General features: G+C 40.9%; 2 protein-coding genes across 4 annotated transcripts; one reads left to right on the top strand and one right to left on the bottom strand.

Annotated features, from left to right (window-relative positions):
- Nucleotides 1-87: 87 nt before the first annotated feature.
- tbc1d31 (TBC1 domain family, member 31) lies at nt 88-9,546 on the bottom strand. Of its 2 annotated transcripts, none has more exons than XM_040117800.1 (23): nt 9,101-9,546; nt 8,203-8,343; nt 7,686-7,801; nt 7,135-7,313; nt 6,745-6,896; nt 6,422-6,581; nt 5,973-6,173; nt 5,645-5,815; nt 5,431-5,510; nt 5,152-5,298; nt 4,879-5,012; nt 4,557-4,690; nt 4,252-4,431; nt 3,891-4,123; nt 3,680-3,752; nt 3,447-3,526; nt 3,211-3,346; nt 2,517-2,609; nt 1,978-2,106; nt 1,591-1,785; nt 1,261-1,330; nt 903-1,106; nt 88-458 (listed from the first exon to the last, which is right to left on the bottom strand). In XM_040117800.1, the coding sequence occupies exons 1-23, from the start codon at nt 9,169-9,171 to the stop codon at nt 319-321; spliced, it is 3,219 nt and encodes a 1,072-aa protein (XP_039973734.1). In that variant the 5' UTR covers nt 9,172-9,546; the 3' UTR covers nt 88-318. The 2 variants fall into 2 exon arrangements, with proteins under 2 accessions (XP_039973734.1, XP_039973733.1); XM_040117799.1 differs by having other exon boundaries at nt 89-473.
- A 4,671-nt stretch (nt 9,547-14,217) lies between these two features.
- Nucleotides 14,218-20,481, top strand: derl1 (derlin 1). 2 transcript variants are annotated; one of them, XM_040117259.1, is made up of 8 exons: nt 14,218-14,580; nt 16,518-16,629; nt 16,722-16,786; nt 17,470-17,496; nt 17,914-18,009; nt 18,269-18,321; nt 18,567-18,677; nt 19,532-20,481. In XM_040117259.1, the coding sequence occupies exons 1-8, from the start codon at nt 14,428-14,430 to the stop codon at nt 19,683-19,685; spliced, it is 771 nt and encodes a 256-aa protein (XP_039973193.1). In that variant the 5' UTR covers nt 14,218-14,427; the 3' UTR covers nt 19,686-20,481. The 2 variants fall into 2 exon arrangements, with proteins under 2 accessions (XP_039973193.1, XP_039973194.1); XM_040117260.1 differs by lacking the exon at nt 14,218-14,580 and adding an exon at nt 14,978-15,119.
- Nucleotides 20,482-20,809: the final 328 nt, after the last annotated feature.

The raw sequence follows: 20,809 nt of genomic DNA, 5'->3' as shown, positions 1-20,809 counted from the left end.
AAGTAATGCATGCATTATTTTAAAAGTTACAATGACACACAGGGTTGATTCAGGATTTTTAAAAACATTTTATCCACAACAGGTTTTAAAAGAAAAATCATAAAAAAAATTCACTAAAATAAAAATTGCCAAATGGAGCACCAGGTTATGTAAATGACAAAACTGTGATGAAATGATAAAAACCATGAACATATGCAAACATTGAATAGAAGTTGGTCTGACAGTTCTCAGCCTGAGTCATTCTTTCTGAGAATTTTTTAGATTTTTGAGATGAGAATATGTCTTTCTGACACAATGAAGCTTGAGAGCAGTTTGTGGTCACTGGGAGACAGAGGACAGTGTGTGGACAGACTGTGAGGAGGCAGAGCTGCCCTCTCTGGCTCTGGCCGCCAGCTTGTGTCTCAGTTCCCTGATTTCCTTTAGCAGTTCTCTCTCACTGCTGTCCAGCTGGGCCCGCCCTCGGTCCAGGGAGACTGACCGAATACAGAGAAAGACAGACAAACGGGAACATTATAGATACAAAAAACTCAAAATAATAAGGGACGTAATTTTCTGCACATTCTGAATAAAAATAGAATTTTTTAATTGCACTTTTCAGAAAGAGTGGAGGGAAGATTTCTATTGAAGTCTTTTTTTTCCATGAAATTACTGATCCTGGTCTCTGTGGTGACCGTTTATTATCTTACCACTTTCACTCTGTGGTCTCTGCAATTGACCATTATCTTGCTGTGGTTGCACCAGGAAAACACACAAATGTTCCAAAGATCACAATGTTGCTACACTGCCACAACACTGACTTGCATTTGTTTTGTAAGAGAGAACCTCAACACTGGCAGTATTCTCTTTCTGAAAAGAATACACATTTTAGCATAGCCATTAAAAAAACCGGAGCACAGACTTACAGTTGGTGGAGGTGCTCTCAGAAGGTGAACTGCTGTTCAGACACACCATGTTGGTTCCTGCCTGTCCTCGAGTGGTGGTAGTGTTGGGTTTGATTGCTGGACCAGCGCCGTTGGTTCCAACATGAACAGCATCGGTGTCGCCGGGTCCATGCGGAAGTCCTCCGATCAAACACGGGGACCTCATCCTCGTATGTGTCTGGTCACCTGACACGAAGTAAAACACCTGAATGTCACATCCACATCCAGACAGTTCAGCTCACCAGACATAAACAAAACTTGTGTGTGTGTGTGTGTGTGTGTGTGTGTGTGTGTGTGTGTGTGTGTGTGTGTGTGTGTGTGTGTGTGTGTGTAGTAACACCTGTGTCTGCTGAAGACCAGGCCTGTCGCTGTTCCTGTAACTGGGCTCTGGTGCTCATCACTTCATCCCACTGCAAATCAACAAGTACTCATTGTCTCATTGAATAACAGTAACCAAAGAGCTTATTTTTTTACAAAAAAAATCCAACAATTTGTCTTCAGTGATAATTCATTATTAATATTTCAGTTCAGATATGATTTTTCTCAGTGAGCAACACAAATATCAATCTTTTTTTATGCTTAAGAGCTATTTTTCAGCACCGACTGTAACAGACAAGCCAATTCATCATGTAAACTGATGTGTTGACAAACATACTGTTGTTGTTCTCACCTTCCTTCCTGCCACATCTCTTATGGTGTGAGCCAATCTCTCCTCCTCTGCCAAGGTTTGCCTGTGAAGCTCTGCCAGTCTCTCCCTCTTCCTCTCCTGCTCGGCGTCGACCTGCTGCAGGCGCTGCGCCACCTCTCTCTGCCAGTCTGACTCCAGGCCCAGCTGGCACGCCTCCGCCAGGGATTCCTCCAGGACCTGTGTGTATAGAGAAAGTTAATGGGTACAAGAGGAGGAGATCATGGATACCCGTGCCAAAACTAGAATTTGGATGACCGTGATGCTTTGATTGTTTCTTGTAAAGCCAGATGGATGTTCGAGTGCATCAAGATCATGTACTGACATGTTAAAAGTTATTACACTGGCTCCATAAAGGATTGTGTCACTAACCTGCATGTTTGTCTCTGTGCTATGCAGCAGCTCAGTGTAGCTCTCCTCCTCTCTCTCTGCCTTCCTCATCCTCATCTCCACCTCCTCCGCCACCTCCCGTCCCATGCGCTCCTGCTCCTTCAGCAGGTGCTGTGGAAAATGGTCACAGACACAAAAGATGTAAATAGAACACGGTAATAGCATCAGCAAAAAGACACTGCAATAATCTCAAAGTGTTTATTACATCAACGTAACAGTTGCAACACTGGTCAAATCTTTTCTCTATGAGGGCTAAAACACCAGGAGATTTTTTTCTCAGTTTTGATACAAAGTGAGACAAAAACTCTAAAGCTTACTGGCTGACCAGTTATAGCTGTCACACGTTTTCATTTACTCAATATCCAGTAATAAAGCAGCGTTAACTTTTTAATGCTTTATGCTATTACAATTGCAAATAGCTTTCCATGTTGATGAGAGACATTTTTGAGGAACAAATGCTAGTACAAGCCACAAAAGGGGAAGGAAGGAGGGAGGGAAGTTGAATACGAGGTGCTTGTCACCTGTTCAAATCGTCTCCTCTGAGCCTCCAGCTCCATCTGTCTGACCTCCAGATCCTGGACTGCTGCAGCTGTTTCTCGCTCCCGGAGATCCATCTGTGGCAGAACATGAAAGCTATTAGATGTGTCTTTAGTAGGGAAACTGCTGATAGTTTTAACTAATACTATCGGCCTGACAATAAATTGACTTACTTTAGGATTAATGTGATAAACTTCTACATTACAAACCAAACTAAAGTTAAAATAATGCTGCAGCCAGTCACTGAGAGTACTCATAGACACATGCAGTCAAGATGTTAAAATACTGGAGACTTTGCCTGCACTAAAATACATGATCCATCCAACAGAGCAGCTTTTACTGGAAGCTTCCAAACTTGATAAAAAGCCTTTCTGTGCCTTGGGCTAAAAGAATAAACTGACTTGCTACAGCTATAGCTCACTGGCTAGTTTGGGATCTTTTATATTGAAATGTTGTCAATTTTAAAACTTAACTGATAACATATAATTTGTGATGTAGTCTATGGTGTAGACAAGATTCCCATCAAGCAGTGCTGTTTTAATAACTTAGAATTTCTTCAAAAGAATGTATATTTTCACATCACAAAACATCTGAAAGGACAAATAACTAAATTCAAACAGGCATTAAAACAAATCCATAAACTCCACATTGTGTATGGCCAGAGAACACCGAGTTTACCTTTCTACTGATCTCCTGGTCTAGTCTTTGTATCTGTGAGGCTCTCAGGTCCTGTTGGTGTTTGAGGAAGCGTCTTCTAGTTGCATCCAGCAGCTGTAACTCCTTCACCTTCAGCTCTCTCTTCATGGCTGCCAACCTGCAGAGGACGGAGCAGTGTCAACAATCAATTTTGATATTACACATTATTCTTTCTCTCATAACTTAACTACGGAACTGTCGGTATCTTGTGTTTTTACTTTGCCCTCTGCTGTGTTAGTTTTTCCTCTTCTTGTGCCAGGATGTTTCTGCGCTGTTCCTCCGCCCTCTGTAACAGCTCCTGTGTTCAAATCAAAGTACTACAATCAGTTCACTTAATTTCAATGCCATGCTTTGCTTCATAAACAGATGAACTATATGAGCAAGCTAACAATATACATTACAATAAAATCTATGTTTTAAGTGAATTTGAAAAGCTGCAAAGCCCAACTACCTGTTGAGCGTAATAGGCCTCTTCTTCAGCTTGATGACGCACAAAATCTGCACGAAGTGCTGATACCTCCTGCCTGTTTAGACAACACATATACACTTACATGTGATGCATCTTTGCTCACCACTCACTTAAAATTTTATAGTCCAACATGAATTTGAATTAAATAAATAAAGAATTCTGCACTCTTATTATGTTTTATCTGCAATCTCACCTCTCACGGAGATACTCCATCTCCTGCAATCGTATCTTCTCCCTCTCCCGGCTCTGATATTCCACTATGAATTCTGGGTAGTGGTTGAATACGGGGTACTGGCCCTTGGTCAATGGTGTAAAGTCAGACAGCATAGTCCTGGGATGGATGTCTGCAGGCGTGCTGCTCAGTAGCCGGTAGGCCTCCTTTATCATAGCTCCCACATCCAGGTTGTTACGATGGTGAAAAAAATACTGAAAAGGAGGGAAACACGAGAGAAAATTTAATGGAGCAGGAGAGACTGAAAATATGTTCTGAATGACTGTAGGACTGTGTTTATTTTCAGAGGAGAGGAATAGAAAAGAGAGGGTAGGGTATTTACTTCAAAGTCCTGTTTCTGGGAGCAGAGCAGCAGAGGCTCGCGGCAGCAGGTGATGTAGGCCACGCAGGCAATGATCAGGAATGATGGATGATTGGAGAAAATGTTGTCAAAGAGTCGGAGCCACTCATCACGAGTCAAAACCTCTGAGAACAAGGTCTCCAGCAGGGGCCACACATAGAGCTGGGAGAGACAAAGAGATGCAAAATAATGTGTGTAAACTCAAACAGGGCAGAGACATGTGGTCATGTGAATGTCTGTGTGACTTCTCCCCCCTACTGTTCCAGTTGCGTGTCGCTGTGTGTTACCTGTGAGGTGATGCCACAGTCCACCAAGTGTTGCAGCAGCTCCTTGTCATGATGAGCCAAAATATTCTCCGCCATGCTCAGGAGGTTCAGAGGAGGGTTGGGGAAGTACTCAAACCAGTGCTGGCACCAGTTCACTGCCAAACAGCCTCTGAGTCATTAAAACTCCTGCTAGCATTATTAAACTGACAATAAACTGACACCGACACGTGAGATTCGCTGGTCTAACTACATACAGCAACAATGAAAACTGCAACAGAATCCTGTTTCCGTAATGCTGTGTTTACTGAGAAAATGGCATGCCATAATTGAAATTAACAAGTACCTATGACAGTTGCCACCACCTCAAAGCAGAGCATTGGGTTGTTCTGGAAGAGCTTAACAAAGGGGAAGGCCACCAGGGGAAGGTACTCCACCTCTCCAAAGATGGCTGCCCAATGAGCTAAGGCAGACAAAACCCTGTGGAGTGGAGGAAAATAAGGTCTAAAAGATTTGGTCAAAATCAAAATAGTGAAAAAAACTCCACAATTAAAGGTTTAATTCTGTACTTAATTAGTAGAAGTTGTGTGTGTGAGAGAGAGAGAGAGAGAGAGAGAACCTCTGAAGTCCTCTCTGTAACTTGTGACTTTTGATGGGGTATTTATCAGGCAGAGTGAGGTAGGCTGAATGGAGGCCTTTATCAGTCAGACTGCTGTATGCTGCATGGTTCTCTGGGAGACACAGCAAAGACCGCCACACAAACATCCTACAACACAAACCCACACACAGATGTATAATGTCAATCTTTAAAATGCGTAACGGATACCGGTAGGTCTTAAAAATACATTGGCATGCAGTTTTCAATCAATCAGATACATACATGAAATCCCACACTTACCTGTATTTAGCAGGAAATTCTCCAAAGGCCTTCAGCAAAGCCACCAGTCTCTTCTTATTCAGACCAGCTGGTAGTTCATTCTGTTCAAAGAATGACACAATCACTACCTCTAGTAGCAGTGAAAAAAAGCACACTTAAAAAGAAATACAGTAACACTTACTAAAGAAAACCAATGTGTTTGGACACTAATGTGTGTATCTGTATGATCTCCTACCTCTTTATCATCAGCTGTAGACACAGCAGGGGGTCTAAGGATCTTCACTTGTGTCCTACCCGATCTCATGGCTGGTCTTTGAACAACATCTGACCTGACCTTGACCTTTAGGTTAGACAATTCCTGATTAGCATCCCCACCTGAGACTACTGCCACCTGGGGGGGAGGAGGCTGGGTGAGGGCCAGAGAAAGAGACACACACACACACACACACACACACACACACACACACACACACACACACGCACAATATGAATACACTTAGAGAGATATATCTTATTATCAGCAAAAAATCTGAAAAGTCTTACCACTTCGTCAATCATTATACCTTGTTTAATTCCTGTGTGAGACTCTGAACACTGTAGATATTGATGCTGCCATTATCCATGATGGCCACAACATTTCTGCTGTTAGGGCTGACTGCCACTGTGGTGATGGCGTCGTCATAGGAACCCACGTGGAAAAGCAGCTTGCAGGTGTGTATGTTGATGAAACGCATCACACCATCCTGGCTCAATACACCTAGTGTCTACAGAGACAAAAAAGCCATAAACACAAATCACACATGATACATGTGGAAAAGAGTTAACATGTTAAACATACAGATAGAGATAGTTACAGAAACAGATTACAGTCTAATGCACAGACACACAAACAGCCTCTCTTATAGTAAAATAATACCAAATATTTATAAAACTGAAACCAATGTGACCCCATAGCAGAAGAACAGAGGAGATGAGAGAAGGAAACAAAGTTTCCTGGTCATGTTGTCTGTACCTGGCTGGCTCCTCCGTCAAAGCTCTCAGGCAGGAATTCTAGCTGTCTGACGGTTCGGACCTGCGTGGGCATCTGAATCACTCTGACCAGCTGTTTGCTGTCCAGACACCACAGGTGAAGAAGGTTGGAGCGCCCACCTGCTACAAGTCTCTTCCCATCACTGTCAACACCAGTCAGGTATGTCAATGTTTGATGAAACCTTATGATCCCTACTTTACCTTTTATTGTGCTTATGAAGTGTAGGGTTATGTAGTCATAGAGAAATACACTTAATAGCCACATAAGCACGAAGCTAGTGAATGGTTGTGATGTGAGAGACCCACCGTGTGACAGCAAAGGCCTTGTAGGAGATTTTGGGTCCGGAGTCAGGAACAGGGAGCTGGTATTTGCAGAACAGTGTGTCACTCTCCCAAGCAAAGATGGAGTCATCACTGAAACAGCTGAGGATGGTGTTACTGAGAGGCAGAAAAAACACCTGCAACACAAACAACAACAGTGTGCCATGACCATGACAACGATGAAAAGAAAGAACAAATTTAGTGCATACCATACAGTTAAAAGACATATAGTATTAGCAACTTAAAACTAACCAAAAACCTAAATCCTTGTTTGACAAAAACACACAGACTTCTTCAGATGAATGATTATCCTCATGAAGAGATCAAACTACTACTTATAAATGTTGTTTTCACTTGGTATGTCTGCATGTTTACCCTCTGTATGCCAACAGACTGTCTGATGTTCAGCTTCCTCTTCCTCTGGAAGGTGTCCAGGTCCCAGAGCTGAGCCGTGTCTGAGGACGTGGTGATGGCGTAGCGGCCTGAGCTGTGGACAGAGATGGATGAAACTGCTCCCTCGTGACCTCGCATCCAACTGACCAGCTGCTTTGTGTCTGTGCAAACAAATAGAAGGTAAATAGTGGTGAACAAGTTGTAATCAATTGTAGCGGTGATTGATGGACAGAAGTGAATGAAACACACCCTCTTGCGTCTGCATTAAACTTATCAGCTGCTCTGTGTCTGAAAGAAAGGTAATGCTAACTGCTGACTGTCTGTTGTTACAATGAAATTAAGAATCTAATGTTAAGAATATAATTGGAACAAAATAAGAGAGCACCAGGGAACAAAATAAAAATAGCAACGTTCATTTTAAAACGAACTTGTGTAAATCTTGTGTCTTGAAAACCTAAAAATCTCTATCCTTATCCCTAATAATCACAATTAAAAGAACAAACCAATGCTTTATGTGGATGTGTCCATCCTACCCTTGTCAAAGCACTTGACGGTGTAGTCAGCCAGAGCCACAAGGAACTCTGTGGTCCTGCGGAGGCTGAAAGCCAGAGCAGTGCAGGCCTGTCCTGTCTTCTGCACCAATCGAAATCTGTGCCAAGAAAGAAGCCGTAAAAAAACATAAGATCAGATGAAAGTGAAAGCATGCTGAGCTTTAGGATAAAGGCTGGCCACTCTGAGGTTCTGCTCTAAATGGAAAGGAAGACCATTCATGTTTAAATCCTTGTCATGTCCATATAGATGAAAAGAAAAATTGGATGCAGGTGTTTTTGCATCTTTTTCCACTCTAAACAGAACACATTCAGGGGAGAGAGGAGACTTTTCAACTTTAAATGGCTATGACTAACATTAATAGAAAACGTGGGGGAAGTGATACGGTAAGCCCACCATAAAATTTGTTATAATGTTATAATTCCTTTGTTCCCCAACCATTGAAAAACCAATCACTTAAAACACTTTTTTTTGTTTGGACCTTTGAGCATAGTCCATCACCTGTTTCTGCTGATGTCAAAGACATAGATGTTGCCATGGTGATCTCCAGCCAGGAAGGAATCTCCTGTGGTGTCAAAGGCCACATGGAGAAAACGCACCGTCTTGGCCTGCTGAGCAGTGCGGACCACCGTCACTATCACACTGAGGTAGACAACACACATTTAAGGCAAAATGGACACTCAGACAGTACTTACGATAAACTCAACGCATCTAAGTGAATAATGGCTGCTCTCTAGCATTAAAAATTTACCCTAATAAATGTGGCAGAAATCCTGTTTTCCTGCAGCAGCTTCCCTCATGATCAGACTCACGTTGAGGTCACTCAGCTGCAGGGATGCAACTCAGCAGCATTTTTGGATTATAAAATAACTAAGACTATTCATCCAATTATCAAAAGTGCTGCAATTTAATTTTTTCTTTTTAGACCGACTGATAAGTTACTACAATTGTTTCAGTGCTGCAACAACTGTCTGATTACTTACCCATGAAGCTATGAGATACAGCAAATGTTAATGTGATATTAGACTACATATCTGCTGAGATTTGATTCACTTTAATTTTCCTGGTCTTGAAGCTGTGAAAGTATTTTCTATCTTTATCCTCCAACCTGAGTTGGTGAACAACAAAAAAAACAAAACTATGATGGCATCCGTTTGGAGTATATTATTTAACATTATACATTGGTAGCCTATCCGTGTTGAGTGTTTGCCATTCAAGTGTTTAGAGCTCGTGTTTGCGTGAATGTACAAGGACTGCAACAAGTGTGACTGAACAAACACACCACGATTTTAGGCTCAGTATATGTCAAAGAGAGATTTTAAAACACAATCCAGGTAGATCTGCCCCTCCCCGCAGCGCCAGGTGCACGCAGGAAACTAATGAAGTATTTCAAACCTACCTCTTGCCCGGTGATGGTTTTCGATGCCAGACTTTCCCTTCTTCTTTGTTTCCGATGTCCGTCACCTCCATTTTAAAAACGTCTGTATAAACTCAGTGCATACATTTAGAAAGCAGAAGCATTTCCACCTTATTTAGCTGTAAGTGTTACTGCCCCAGCTTACAGTGACATGGCTGGCTAGCGGGCTAGCCGGCTAATCTCTGTACAGGCGGAGCAAACAGCGCGAAATTTGAAAGAGCAACATTCACTGCATTTAACTTTGAACTACGACCAGAGAAGCTGTAAAGAATATCGATAAAAGTCGAGCGACACTTAGTGTTATTCAGAGTTCAGAAGTCCCCTAAAACCTTAACAGACATGATGCTAACAGTTTTCTTCAACCTGCAGTTTCTGGAGATTTTTTGTTTTGTTTTGACGACGGTTATTTTGTCGCCCAAAGTCGACGTAAAAAGGTAAACAGAGGCGTGGATTATGGGAAACGTAGTCAAAAAGCTCTATGAGGCTTATATTTTCCATGAATTCTATTTCCCAACGTAAAGGTCTAAATGCTGCTCCAAAGCTTTTTTTTTTTAAAAAAAAAAAAAAAAAAAAAACTTAGCCAGAGATCAGATTTTCGCTGTTGAACCCTTTATTTCCTTTTACGTTTTTGGTCCAAAAGTTGTCAAGCTAAAGTAGAAGTAAAAAATACGGGATTCATCTGATTAGGTACCCACAATAGACAGAATATCACCTGACCCCAAATGTCCGGGTAGAATAGAGAAAGCATGAGGCCACTGGAGTCTCCTAAAAACATTCAGTGTTGCCAGAGGAAAAGCTACAGCACAGTATCTGTATGAGTTTTCAGACTTGCCTTTTAATCATTTACATAAAATATCTGCATATTTTTGAATTAAAAAAAAACCCTTCAGATAAATATATGGTTTGTGCCACTTCTTTGCAATTACTGCCATGTCATATATATTTTACAGTATATTTAGTTTTCATCAGGTTAATTTTCTGTGTCATGTTTGTATTATATAAAGTGGAGTCTGAATAAACTGTACATGTACTTCTCCACAATGTTTCCATTTTATGCAACCTTATACTTCGAGTCCACTACATTTTGGAGGCAAATATTGTACTTTTTTACCTGCCTATAAATTTATTTGATAGCTTTAAATACTTTGCAGAGTTGGATTATTATCAAAAAACATAAATCAACTAACAAACTATGATGTATTATTATAGATTAAGCTACACAGCAGTATATAAAGTAGTTGAAGTTAAACTCACCTTTACCAGCTGCAACATTAAAATGATGTAGACATTAATGTATCACTAATTAGAATCCAGTAATATAATATTTATTATTCTGAATTGGGCCATTTTGCATAATGTGTAATTCTTAATTTTGATACTTTAGGTATAGTTTGATGAAATTTACTGATGATAATAATTTTGCATGCATTACTTGTAACTTCTTGTAACTTGTAACAGTATTTTTACCCTGTGGTATTGCTGCTTTCACTTTTCTAAAGATCTAAATTCTTCTTCTGCCACTCCCATTAAGACAGGACATCTTTAGAAGACTTCAAAGAAGATAGTAATTGGTCAGAGGAGCTGAAACCACAGCAGAGTCTGGTTCTCTGGTTGGCTCCTCAACAGTGACTGGAGGTTAATCAGGAGGGGTCAGAAGAGGAGATGGAAGAGAAACGACAGAGTCTCTTTCTGGACCAAGTGTTGGCTCCTGTGCTGGTTCAGCCAGGATCAAAAGAGGTGGTTGGGCTGGAACCACAGTGGGGTCTGGTTCTGGGCTGGGCGCTGGCTTTTCCTCAACTTCATCCAGGCTCTTGTTCAAGTCATTGTGGATGGCAGTGTTGGCAGAAGATTCAGCAGTGGTGGTCGGAGGAACTGGTGGAGAGGTAGTGACAACAGAGTCTGGTTCTGGTTCAGTCTCCTCCTCTAGACCAGGCTCCTTAATCAAGTCTTCAGCAGGGGTGTTTGCAATCTTTGCACCATCCACCACATCTGCTAGCTGGGTGCAATACTTATCAGTGTTCATATATACAGGCACTTTTGTGAAAGTCTGAGGCTGAAAGAGCACACAGATCCGCCCCGCTGCAACATCCCTGATGGTGTTCAGCACTTCAGCTGCAAAGCAGTTGAGCCTCTTCAACAGGACATCTTGAGTGTAACCCTGTCTAACCTTTTCCTGAATAGACAGGACCACGTCCTCTCTGATGGAGCGGGAGAAGGTGACCTGAAGGAGCATGGAGGGCAGAGCAGTGGAGACCCTGTCCTGAACTGCTTTTGTGACTCCAACAGCCATTTTACTCAGCTGCTGGGAGGGCATGTTGAAAGAGGTGTTTGGAGGAGGCAACCAGAAGCCCTGCAGGACTTTTGGAACCACCTCCATCACAACCTCCCGTGGGCCCACTGGTTTGGAGCTGGGGGCCTCCTTCTGGTGCTCTGTCAGGCTCCTGGCATACTTCTGAGCCTGGCTGATGATTTTGGGATGTCTGTAGGTTACAGTCATTCAAAGTTTGTTTTAAAACGGCTTCATAACAACACAGAGACACCACAACGACTGCACTGTGACTGATAATAAATGTGTGTCAAATACAACTGACTGAAACTGAGGAGGGATGGTCTCTGGTGAGTTGAGCAGCCTTCTAGCTTCAAATTCAACGTCCCTCATCTTCATGCTGGTGTTCGCTTCCCACACCTGAAACAAGGAACGAGATATGATGAGCAAATTTGACATATTTAAAGGGGGAATTGGGTGTAATGTAACAGTTGACTCCAAACTATGGTGAAGTCTTCTCAGGATTGTGGTCTTACCAGCTTGAGAAGAGGTTTTACCTCATCCTCATCAAAGTCCTCCAGTTCAAACTCCCAGAGCCTTCAAACAGAAAGAAAACAAGAGCTTCACCTTTACTCTTCCTCTCTCTCTCTCCTTACACACAGATTGGTGTGACATGAGCAGAGTTAATGTCAAGTGTAGTGCTGGACTCTGTGTGTGTTTGTGTGTGTGTGTGTGTGTGTGTGTGTGTGTCTCAGTAACTCACTGCACTCTCAGTGTGCTTTTGCTCTGCTCCACCAGCAGCTCAGTCATGTCCTCAGCAGTCACCACAGATTGAAGCTGGTTTTTCTGCTGAAGCCTCTGAAGTTCAGCCACCAGTGCAATCTAACCAACATACAAACGACCACATGTCTTTATGTATAAATAAAGAACACAATTTATGAGATTTTACCTAGTATTTTATTTTTGTGTTGATTGGAAACTACAGTGAGTCTTACTTGAGACTTGTAGGAGCCGAAGTGCCAGCAGATCTGCAGAGCCCGCTCATATATGGGTGTGTCAAACAACACCTGTGATAGAAATAAGATAATGTTGTTCTACAGTTTCTTGTTCAGGGTTTTAACTACATCAGAAAAAGGGTTTACAGTCTAACTCCAGCAAAGAAAAAAAACAAAAAAAACCTCTCACATACCCTGATGGGCCTGTAGATGCCTCTACTTCCTTCAATAAGTTTCCATGGATATTTTGTTGCTACCCCAAGGTTTTTGTGTTAATGTTCAAACCTGCAAGCCCAAGCCTAAATATGACAGACAGGACAACATTGTCAGGTTTATTTTCCCAGACTTGACAAAGCTTTTCACAGACTGAATAGTACACACTGTGACTAATAAACTGAACTTTATGACTAAAATCTGTGGAGCTTAGCTTTTAACTGAAGCCTCAGTAAATTGAAAAACATAATTTTTTTCACATTGTTTTTAAAACAGCATTATTTTATTTGTTGGCCACTGTTTTTTTGCCCTTCAGTTTAATGTTTGTATTCTTGCTTACTGAGATTGACTAAAATGTTAAAACAGCATGTCTGATTTACTCTGAAGCACAACTACAGCAAAGTAGAAACTGCACATATTCTCTAAGACAATAAAACAATGTGTAGCGGTGTAAAGAAAATATGAAATTAGTAAACAAACAAAAAAAAGCCTAATCATGTTGAAATAGTATTATAAGAGAATCAGTGCCAATTGACACTTGGATTTCTCATGATCTTATTTTGGATCAATATGTATCAAGCTGTAACTGTTGTATTAGTTGAACAATTATTTCAAATCTCTTCATTCAAAATACGTCCCCAAAACCCTGAAACCTGAAAACCATCTGAGCACCTACGTTATGGAGTGAAGTGGGGTTTCATAAAAAGGCATATTTTCCATCAGTGTTGTTTCTGGGTAACCCTTATGTCTCTTATTGTCTACACTCTTTCCTTCCTGTTTTACAGATGCAGCTGTTATCCAGACCCTACTCCACCTTGCTCGTCTACCTCGCTGGCTCGACCGACACTCTCCACAGGTGGCGGCTGTGAGACAAGTAAACCGCTGCGCCTGACACGCCTCTGTCTCTGCTGCTGGCTGTCTGTGGATGGTCAAGCGGGAGCTTTTGCAAATTTCGCAGGAAGTACTACAATAGTGCAAATCACCACCAAGAGATGTTGGTGTTAGGTAGTAGAAACATATCCGGTTCTAGCGTTTTTTCTTTCAAACTAAGAGCGTGATCTCCACCCACTCTCAAGTAAATGAAGAATGAAAATGAACGTGCAAGCCCACAACCTAGCGAAAATAAAGAAGAAGAAGAAGACAGGCCCTCACTGGTGTTGCCTGCATTTATTACCAAGTTAGTGCCCACTGTCAACACTCTTAATACTATGAACAACACAATAATTATTATGATATGTGTAAGAATGTCTCCTAACAATGAACACAATGAACTAAGGAGCCTAAGTAAAATGTGCCTTTCGGTTTAATCTAGATGCAGTGTTAATGTCTAAAAACTACTGTTTAATGGAAAGTGACTTTTTCTGTAAGCAATTTTCGAATACCTGCACGTAAACGTTTGAAACATTTCTCTAAATCCATCCACACTGGCTGTATCATGTCACAAAAGTATTACTTTTCTCCTGAGACAAGCTGTTTGAACTGATGATCAATGATTACAGCTATCCTATCCTTTAAAAACGAGTCATTTCACTCATTATTTTCCTTATTAATACACTTTAAGTCATCCATTTCTACCGATAAATGTATGTTTCATGTTTGTAGAACATAGCGGTGTTACTTTGAAAAGCTGAACCGGGTGTATCTGCTCTGCCCTCAGTAATTTTATCATATGTAAAGCTAGCTCCCTGTGATTAGCCACGTCATGTAAACTTAGCAGTGGAGCAGTTGTGATATCAAGTTAGCCAGGGGTCGTAGTTTCTTGTGGGATACTGGTTTATTTTCAGAGAGGAGCTCTCGTTTCATGCTTATAACTGGGCAAGTAAGCCTATGGAAAGATGTCTGATATCGGGGACTGGTTCAGAAGCATCCCTTTCATCACCCGGTCCTGGTTTGCTGCCTCGATTGCTGTTCCCTTAATTGGGAAACTAGGATTGGTTGATTTCAGGCATCTCATGCTGATCCCGGAGTTGGTCTACAACAGATTTCATGTAAGTTTTTCTTGGTTCTGTACACCTGCGCGTGTCGGAGTATACTCCGTGGCTGTTGGGTTTTGGATGTGCTGGTTTAGTTAGCAGGTGGCTAACAGGGCTCACTGAGCAGGCCTGAGCTGTGTGACAGCCAATGAGAGGGTGAGACGTAGGGGGTTAGGACTTCCGGCTGCTTTCAAAATGCTACTTAATTTAGCAACATCGAAATAAGGTGTGAATTATTATTTGGGAGGATAAAAATAGTTAGTTTCCGTTGCTGTTGTAGTATATGCCACAAGGCGGAGACAGTATTTTGGACTAGTTGTAAACGGACTTTTCTGCTCTGAAATCAGCTCCCCAGGCTGTTATTTATTTATTTATTTATTTATTTTATTACACACTGTGCAATAGTCCGCCCGTAGCAACCTTCCCGAATGAGGTTAACTGGTATACGAAGGCAGGAGGCGGGATACGAATATGGTTTCTGAAAAACTCGACTCGGGGCAAAATAGTCCCCGCAACCTACTAATTTCCAGTGGTTGAGAGTAAATGCTTTACAGGTTTGAAATACTTGCACTTAACTTGAGTATTTGTATGCCATTAAACTACCCATCGGTATATAAAGTAGTTAGAATTAGCTCCACCTCCACCAACTGCAACAGGAAAATGCTACTTCCGCATGAATGCAACATAACAACAACGCATTAATACAATACATACAACATATAACTCTCACCGGCTGCTTGCAAACATAATAACATAAGTAGTTCTTATACTTTTGATACTTAAACTACACTTTTCTGTTAATATGTATCTCCATTGTCTAAGGCGAGATTTTGAATGCGAGACTTTTACTTGTATTGTACTGTTATTATTGTATGTTCTTACTACTTTTACTGTATACTTCTTCCACCACTGGTAGTTTTAGCACCAGAGAGCGAGCTGGTGTGTTAGCAACAATAGGTTACTGATATCTCAGGGAAGCACAGACAGTGCTGCAGCTGAATCGCTTATTATAGCTTTACTCTGTTTTGTAGGAGTTGCCTTGTCACTTGGCAACCAAATAAGAAATGAATCTCAACCTTGAGAGATATCGATTGACACCACGATTCATTTCATTATTACTATGCAACATAAACTGTATATAAAGCTTGGTTTTAGACCCCGCTACACACATTTCAGATTTGTGCGTTTTTTTTTTTGTTTTGTTTTTTTTTTTAAAGTGAAATGAACTGAAATGAAAGCAGTTCAGTCTGATTATCAGGCTACAATATATAACCTCCTGACCTTTTATTAGACTATAAAATGTGAAAAACATAGTGAACAATGCCCATCACAAGGTCTGAGAACCCAAGGTGATATCTTCATATGTATTTGACCGACAGTCCAAAACCCAAAGACACCGAATTTTAACTGATATAAAACACAGACAGGCATCAAATCCTCAGATTTGAACCAGAGAGTATATTTAGCATTTTTACTTTTATTAAACAGCTGAAGCAATTTAACAAACATTGTTGCACTGTTGCAGCTGAATTTTGTTTCTTTTGAAATTAATTAACCACCTAAATAATCACTCTAATTTTATTGTACAGTTGGTTTGTTCCACTTCAATATTGAATGTCGTAATTGTATCTTGCAATTTTTCCCTTGATAATCAGTAATTAAACACAGAAGGTGATTTGTCCTGTCGTCACCTTTTAAATGCTATTGATCCTGGCTTCTGTTATCATCAAAAAAACTCTTTGAATCCGAGTGTGAGGTAACAGACTCTGCAGAGAAGCACCAGCTGTCTTTTTGCCGCTTTTCGAGTGCTTAGAAGTTGTCGTTTGCAATCCACATGAGACTTCATATGTGTTACGAGCATCACCTTGAAAGTCTGGATCTGCACACAAGCACAGCCATGTTGATGTCTCACTACATTTGTAATAGATAAAAGTCTCTTCTGTCTGTTTCAGCTCTGGAGACCGGTGACAGCCACCCTGTATTTTCCAATAACCCCAAATACTGGGTTTCTGTACCTGGTCAACCTGTATTTCCTCTACCACTACTCCAGTCGGCTAGAGACAGGTGAGCCTCCTGGCCTCAGTGGTTTAAACGCACGCCGTCAAATTAAATGCTCTTCCTTTCCCACTTATCTTTTTTTCGGTATTGTTTTACAGGGGCATTTGATGGCAGACCTGCAGACTATATCTTCATGCTCCTCTTCAACTGGATCTGCATTGTTGTATCCTTTTGACTGGCATCTCCAAATACCAAACCCTTTAAAAACCTCTGTTTAAATGATAAATTGTAATCTCCCTGCAGTAAATAATCCCTTCAGTATCTAAGGTTACATCCCTGTCAGTCTGTTTTCCACTCTACCATTAATTTAAACACTCCGCTGCTTTCTCTTCCTTCTGTATTTCTCTTTCATCTGTCTTTTCTATACCACACTCTCTCTCTCTCTCTCTGTAGCTGCAGCGCTGTGCCATGTCAGGGTGGCTCTGTGCCAGTGGCCCAGTGTCAGTCTACCCCTGCAGAGCAGAGGAACCTAATCTAGGTCACATGCAGCACCAGCAGTGCAGCCCGGCCCAGAACTCGACACTGTGTCGTTTTGTCAGGAGTTCAGCTCTGACAGTCTAACTGCTTATGTGGATTTTCACATACATTTCTCAATTTATGAGACAAATTTGGGCAATATTCTGTGTTTTTGTCACCTGAGTTAAATTGTGGGAATGGTGGGGGGTCAGGTGAGGTCTTATCTGCCAAGGTCAGATGCCTTGCTCAAGAGGCAGAAATGCTGGGTGATATTCAGCTGGTGGGGATTTTAACTGGCAACCTTCCAGTCAACAGCCGCTGTAATCTTGAGGCTCCAGCCGTGTATTGTATTGAGCCACAAAGGTATTGTCCTTGACTCTGTAGCTGTAGATAATTGGGCTGCTGATGAACATGCGGGTAAGAATCCTCTTCTCTCTCTGTATTTATATCACAACATGAAATTAAGGCCATTGTATAGTATATAAATAATTCAGCGCGTTTGTCATCTGATGTTTTGTGGTATTTAGTTGGTATAATGAAGCTGGTTACTAGTAAACTCAGTTAGCTCTGGGTTTTCCTGTCCATCTATGAGAAAAGCAAGGCAAAAAAATAACTTTAGGAATTTTAGGCCTTTTTAATTATGATTGGCTGCATCACCATGTTTAATAGTCAATATGTGAAGTAAATGGATGATCCATTTATTTTCCATTGCGACCCTTTGGTGCTTTTTGCCTCGTGATGAACAACTTGAATAAGTTATACACTTAAAAACAGTAAATGAATACTCCTGCCGCCAAAAGTAAATATAGTCTATGTTGTTGTTTTTGTTTTCAGCTACTGATGATCCCACTGATCATGTCAGTGTTGTACGTCTGGGCTCAGTTCAACAAAGACATGGTTGTGTCCTTCTGGTTCGGAACACGATTCAAGGTACCTCAGGTTTTATCACCAGCGCTTGTTACATTGCAAATGGTACATTTTTATTTAGTAAACCGTCTTATAAAGGTGGCTCATATTTCACAGTAATATTGGAACACATAAAAAATTTTTATGTTATCATGCCATCACGTCATCATTGTTCCACATATTTATTACCTGAATTTGAAACCTTTTTATTACTCCACATGGAGATAATTCTAGTAGTAATATATTAATGATATGCTTGATATTTTCTGTTGCTCTGTCCTAGGCACATTATCTACCATGGGTCATCCTGGCTTTCAACTTCATTATTGGAGGCTCGTAAGTAACAATTTTTTAATTTGTCCAATCAAGGTCAGTTTAATAGTTAGATTTTTAACACACTGTACTATAAATGTAAATTCAATGTCTTGAAATTAATGAGGAATTGTTTTTCTGTAGAGAGTAGAAAGTATCCTGAAAAGCAGCCTTTATATATGTTTCAAGTGTTAAAACTGAGTGTTTACATCTTACACCAGCACTGTGTAATGGGGATTAATCTTCTTGTCTTTGCTGTTACTGCACAGTTTTGTGAATGAGTTGACAGGGAACCTGGTGGGTCACCTCTACTTCTTCCTCATGTTTAAATACCCCATGGACCTGGGTGGACGCTCCTTCCTCTCCACACCGGAGTTCTTGTGAGTTTTTTTTTTTTTCTTTCCTAGCCTGGGTTTTAGCCTCCCTTCCTTTTAGTTATAACAATTTGCTCACCAACGTCATTGCTGAGATTTGTGGATATGGAGGATGAGCTATACGCAGCTTTGAAGTGAGATGATGTAATGATGCCTGAAAGAAGAAATAACACATTTTTCCTCTTACAAAGAAAAAAGGTGACTTAATGAGTAATAAAAGAAATCCCTACTGATTTTAACATACTCAGGAGTTTTGCTGCTACAGCCTCATTGGTCTGGTGTGACCAGTAGCTTATTGTGACTAATGTAAGCTACTGTTTGAAATCCTTTTGACTACCTGTTCTACTGTTACATTTACAATTATGCTGTAATTGCCACTTGTGATCAGACAGGGTTTAAACATGTTTATAGCTGATCTGTGTCACTAAACCACTTATTTGGCAGTGAAAAACAAAGGTGAAAGTTAAGATGAATACCCCAAACCATCTGTTGTAAACTTTCATTAGTTGTTCAACTTGAACTATCGGCACCTGTCCAGTTGTTCCTGCATGCACTTTGACAAATAAATAAACAATGATTTGGATTCACTTTTGGTTTTACTTCCAAACAAGTATTTTAGATATATGAGTAAAACTATGGGAGGGGAAACTAGTTTGGCCAACCCTTCTACACAGACGCATAACAACAACACAACATTTAAAAAAAAAAAGGAATTATTGCTTGATTTCCTGCTTGTGTAAATTGTTAAAAAAAAAAAAGTTTTGAGTTGCAGAAAATTGCTCAATTTCAAATGTTCTAATTTTTTTTAGGATCACATTTTAATCCCATCCCCTTGCACATCTCTCTCCCCCTTTCTCCAGGTATCGTTATTTCCCCAACAGGAGGGGAGGGGTGTCGGGCTTTGGAGTCCCTCCCACTAGGAGACCAGCTGCCCAGGAGCAGGTGGGAGGAGGCGGAGGAGGCGGGGGAGGACGTCACAACTGGGGCCAAGGCTTCCGCCTGGGGGGTGAATGAGAGGAGGCAAGAGGGGAGATACCTACACCCTCCTCCTCAGCTCCCAATAACAAATGGCCACGCAGCTGATGATTCAGATTGAGATGCTTGCTTCTTCACGTTCTTCGCTGGTCCAGGGAATGAAAACCTTGATCTTAATTAATTCAACTTCATGTTTAGTTTTAAAGGATATAACAGGATGAAATTTGAGGAAGCACACATTTTAACCAAGAAAGCAGCACATAGCAGGACTCAGACTTTGGCTATAGGCTCAGTTCACCAAGTAAAGCCAGCTCTACTATTAATACTACTGCGGATGTGTCCATGTGAAGCAGATAGAAGAAAGTATGAATAAATCCATTTTTTTTTTTAATATGTCGATTATTGATCTCCCTTCCTTTTCTTCTTCCATTCTGCCCTCTTCTTTTCATCCCCCACTCCACCTTTTCCCCCACACTCTGCCATTGGACTGTCAAGACAAGAGATGTTGCAGCTGCACACCAGCATGCTGTTGATTTTGACTCGTGTTCCTGTCTTCTCTTTCCCTCTGTGTTGCCATATCAGATTACATTGTAATTACCAACACACTGGGAGTGTGCCCTCAGCCATCCCTTCACAGAACATGGGTAAAGCAATTCAGAGAGTACTGTTTCCACGTTTGAATTTACATAGGTGTAAAATGTTTTTAAGCCTCTGTGGCACAGACCTGATCTTTCTCTGTCATGTGATCTTAACCAAAATGAGGTGAAAATGGGATTTTGCTCTTTTTTGTAAATATAACAATTGTTTATTAAAAGGACAAGTGAGTCTAAGTGTATGATTAACTTACTATTTTCTAACACTTGGATAAAACCGTTCAAGAGTCAGGAGAGCACAGCTAATCACATGCCAGTTTGGTACAACTGGGGCTGATACAATGGTTTTTTTTCTCATGATCCATTACTCTTCAAAATTTTTTTGATTAATCCCCTTGTTCTACAAATACTTTTATTCTTCAGGTTATTGACACTTCATAGGGTTTCTGTGCAAATGCAATGATGCTCTTGTTCTTAGTTTTGGTTGCATTTGTGAATTGCATTTGAACAATGCAACATAAAAAAAATAATATTTGATAAGACACTGGAGGTTGTGTCACTCAAGCTTAA

Source organism: Xiphias gladius, chromosome 22 (assembly GCF_016859285.1).
Source record: "Xiphias gladius isolate SHS-SW01 ecotype Sanya breed wild chromosome 22, ASM1685928v1, whole genome shotgun sequence".
NCBI classification, from domain to species: Eukaryota; Metazoa; Chordata; class Actinopteri; order Istiophoriformes; family Xiphiidae; genus Xiphias; species Xiphias gladius.
Note: the sequence above shows the minus strand (reverse complement) of the source record. Positions and strands in the feature narration are given on the sequence as shown.

Excerpts from the sequence above, each read along its gene's own strand:
- tbc1d31 (XM_040117799.1), bottom strand. The coding sequence starts at position 9,171 with ATGGAGGTGACGGACATCGGAAACAAAGAAGAAGGGAAAGTCTGGCAT. Across the intron at positions 4,432-4,556 it reads ACTGTGGCATCACCTCACAG|CTCTATGTGTGGCCCCTGCT; the intron begins GTAACACACAGC and ends TGTCTCTCCCAG. Across the intron at positions 474-902 it reads TGAGAGCACCTCCACCAACT|TCTCCCTGGACCGAGGGCGG; the intron begins GTAAGTCTGTGC and ends GTATTCGGTCAG.
- derl1 (XM_040117259.1), top strand. The coding sequence starts at position 14,428 with ATGTCTGATATCGGGGACTGGTTCAGAAGCATCCCTTTCATCACCCGG. Across the intron at positions 16,630-16,721 it reads CTCCAGTCGGCTAGAGACAG|GGGCATTTGATGGCAGACCT; the intron begins GTGAGCCTCCTG and ends ATTGTTTTACAG. Across the intron at positions 17,497-17,913 it reads GGCTGCTGATGAACATGCGG|CTACTGATGATCCCACTGAT; the intron begins GTAAGAATCCTC and ends TTTTGTTTTCAG.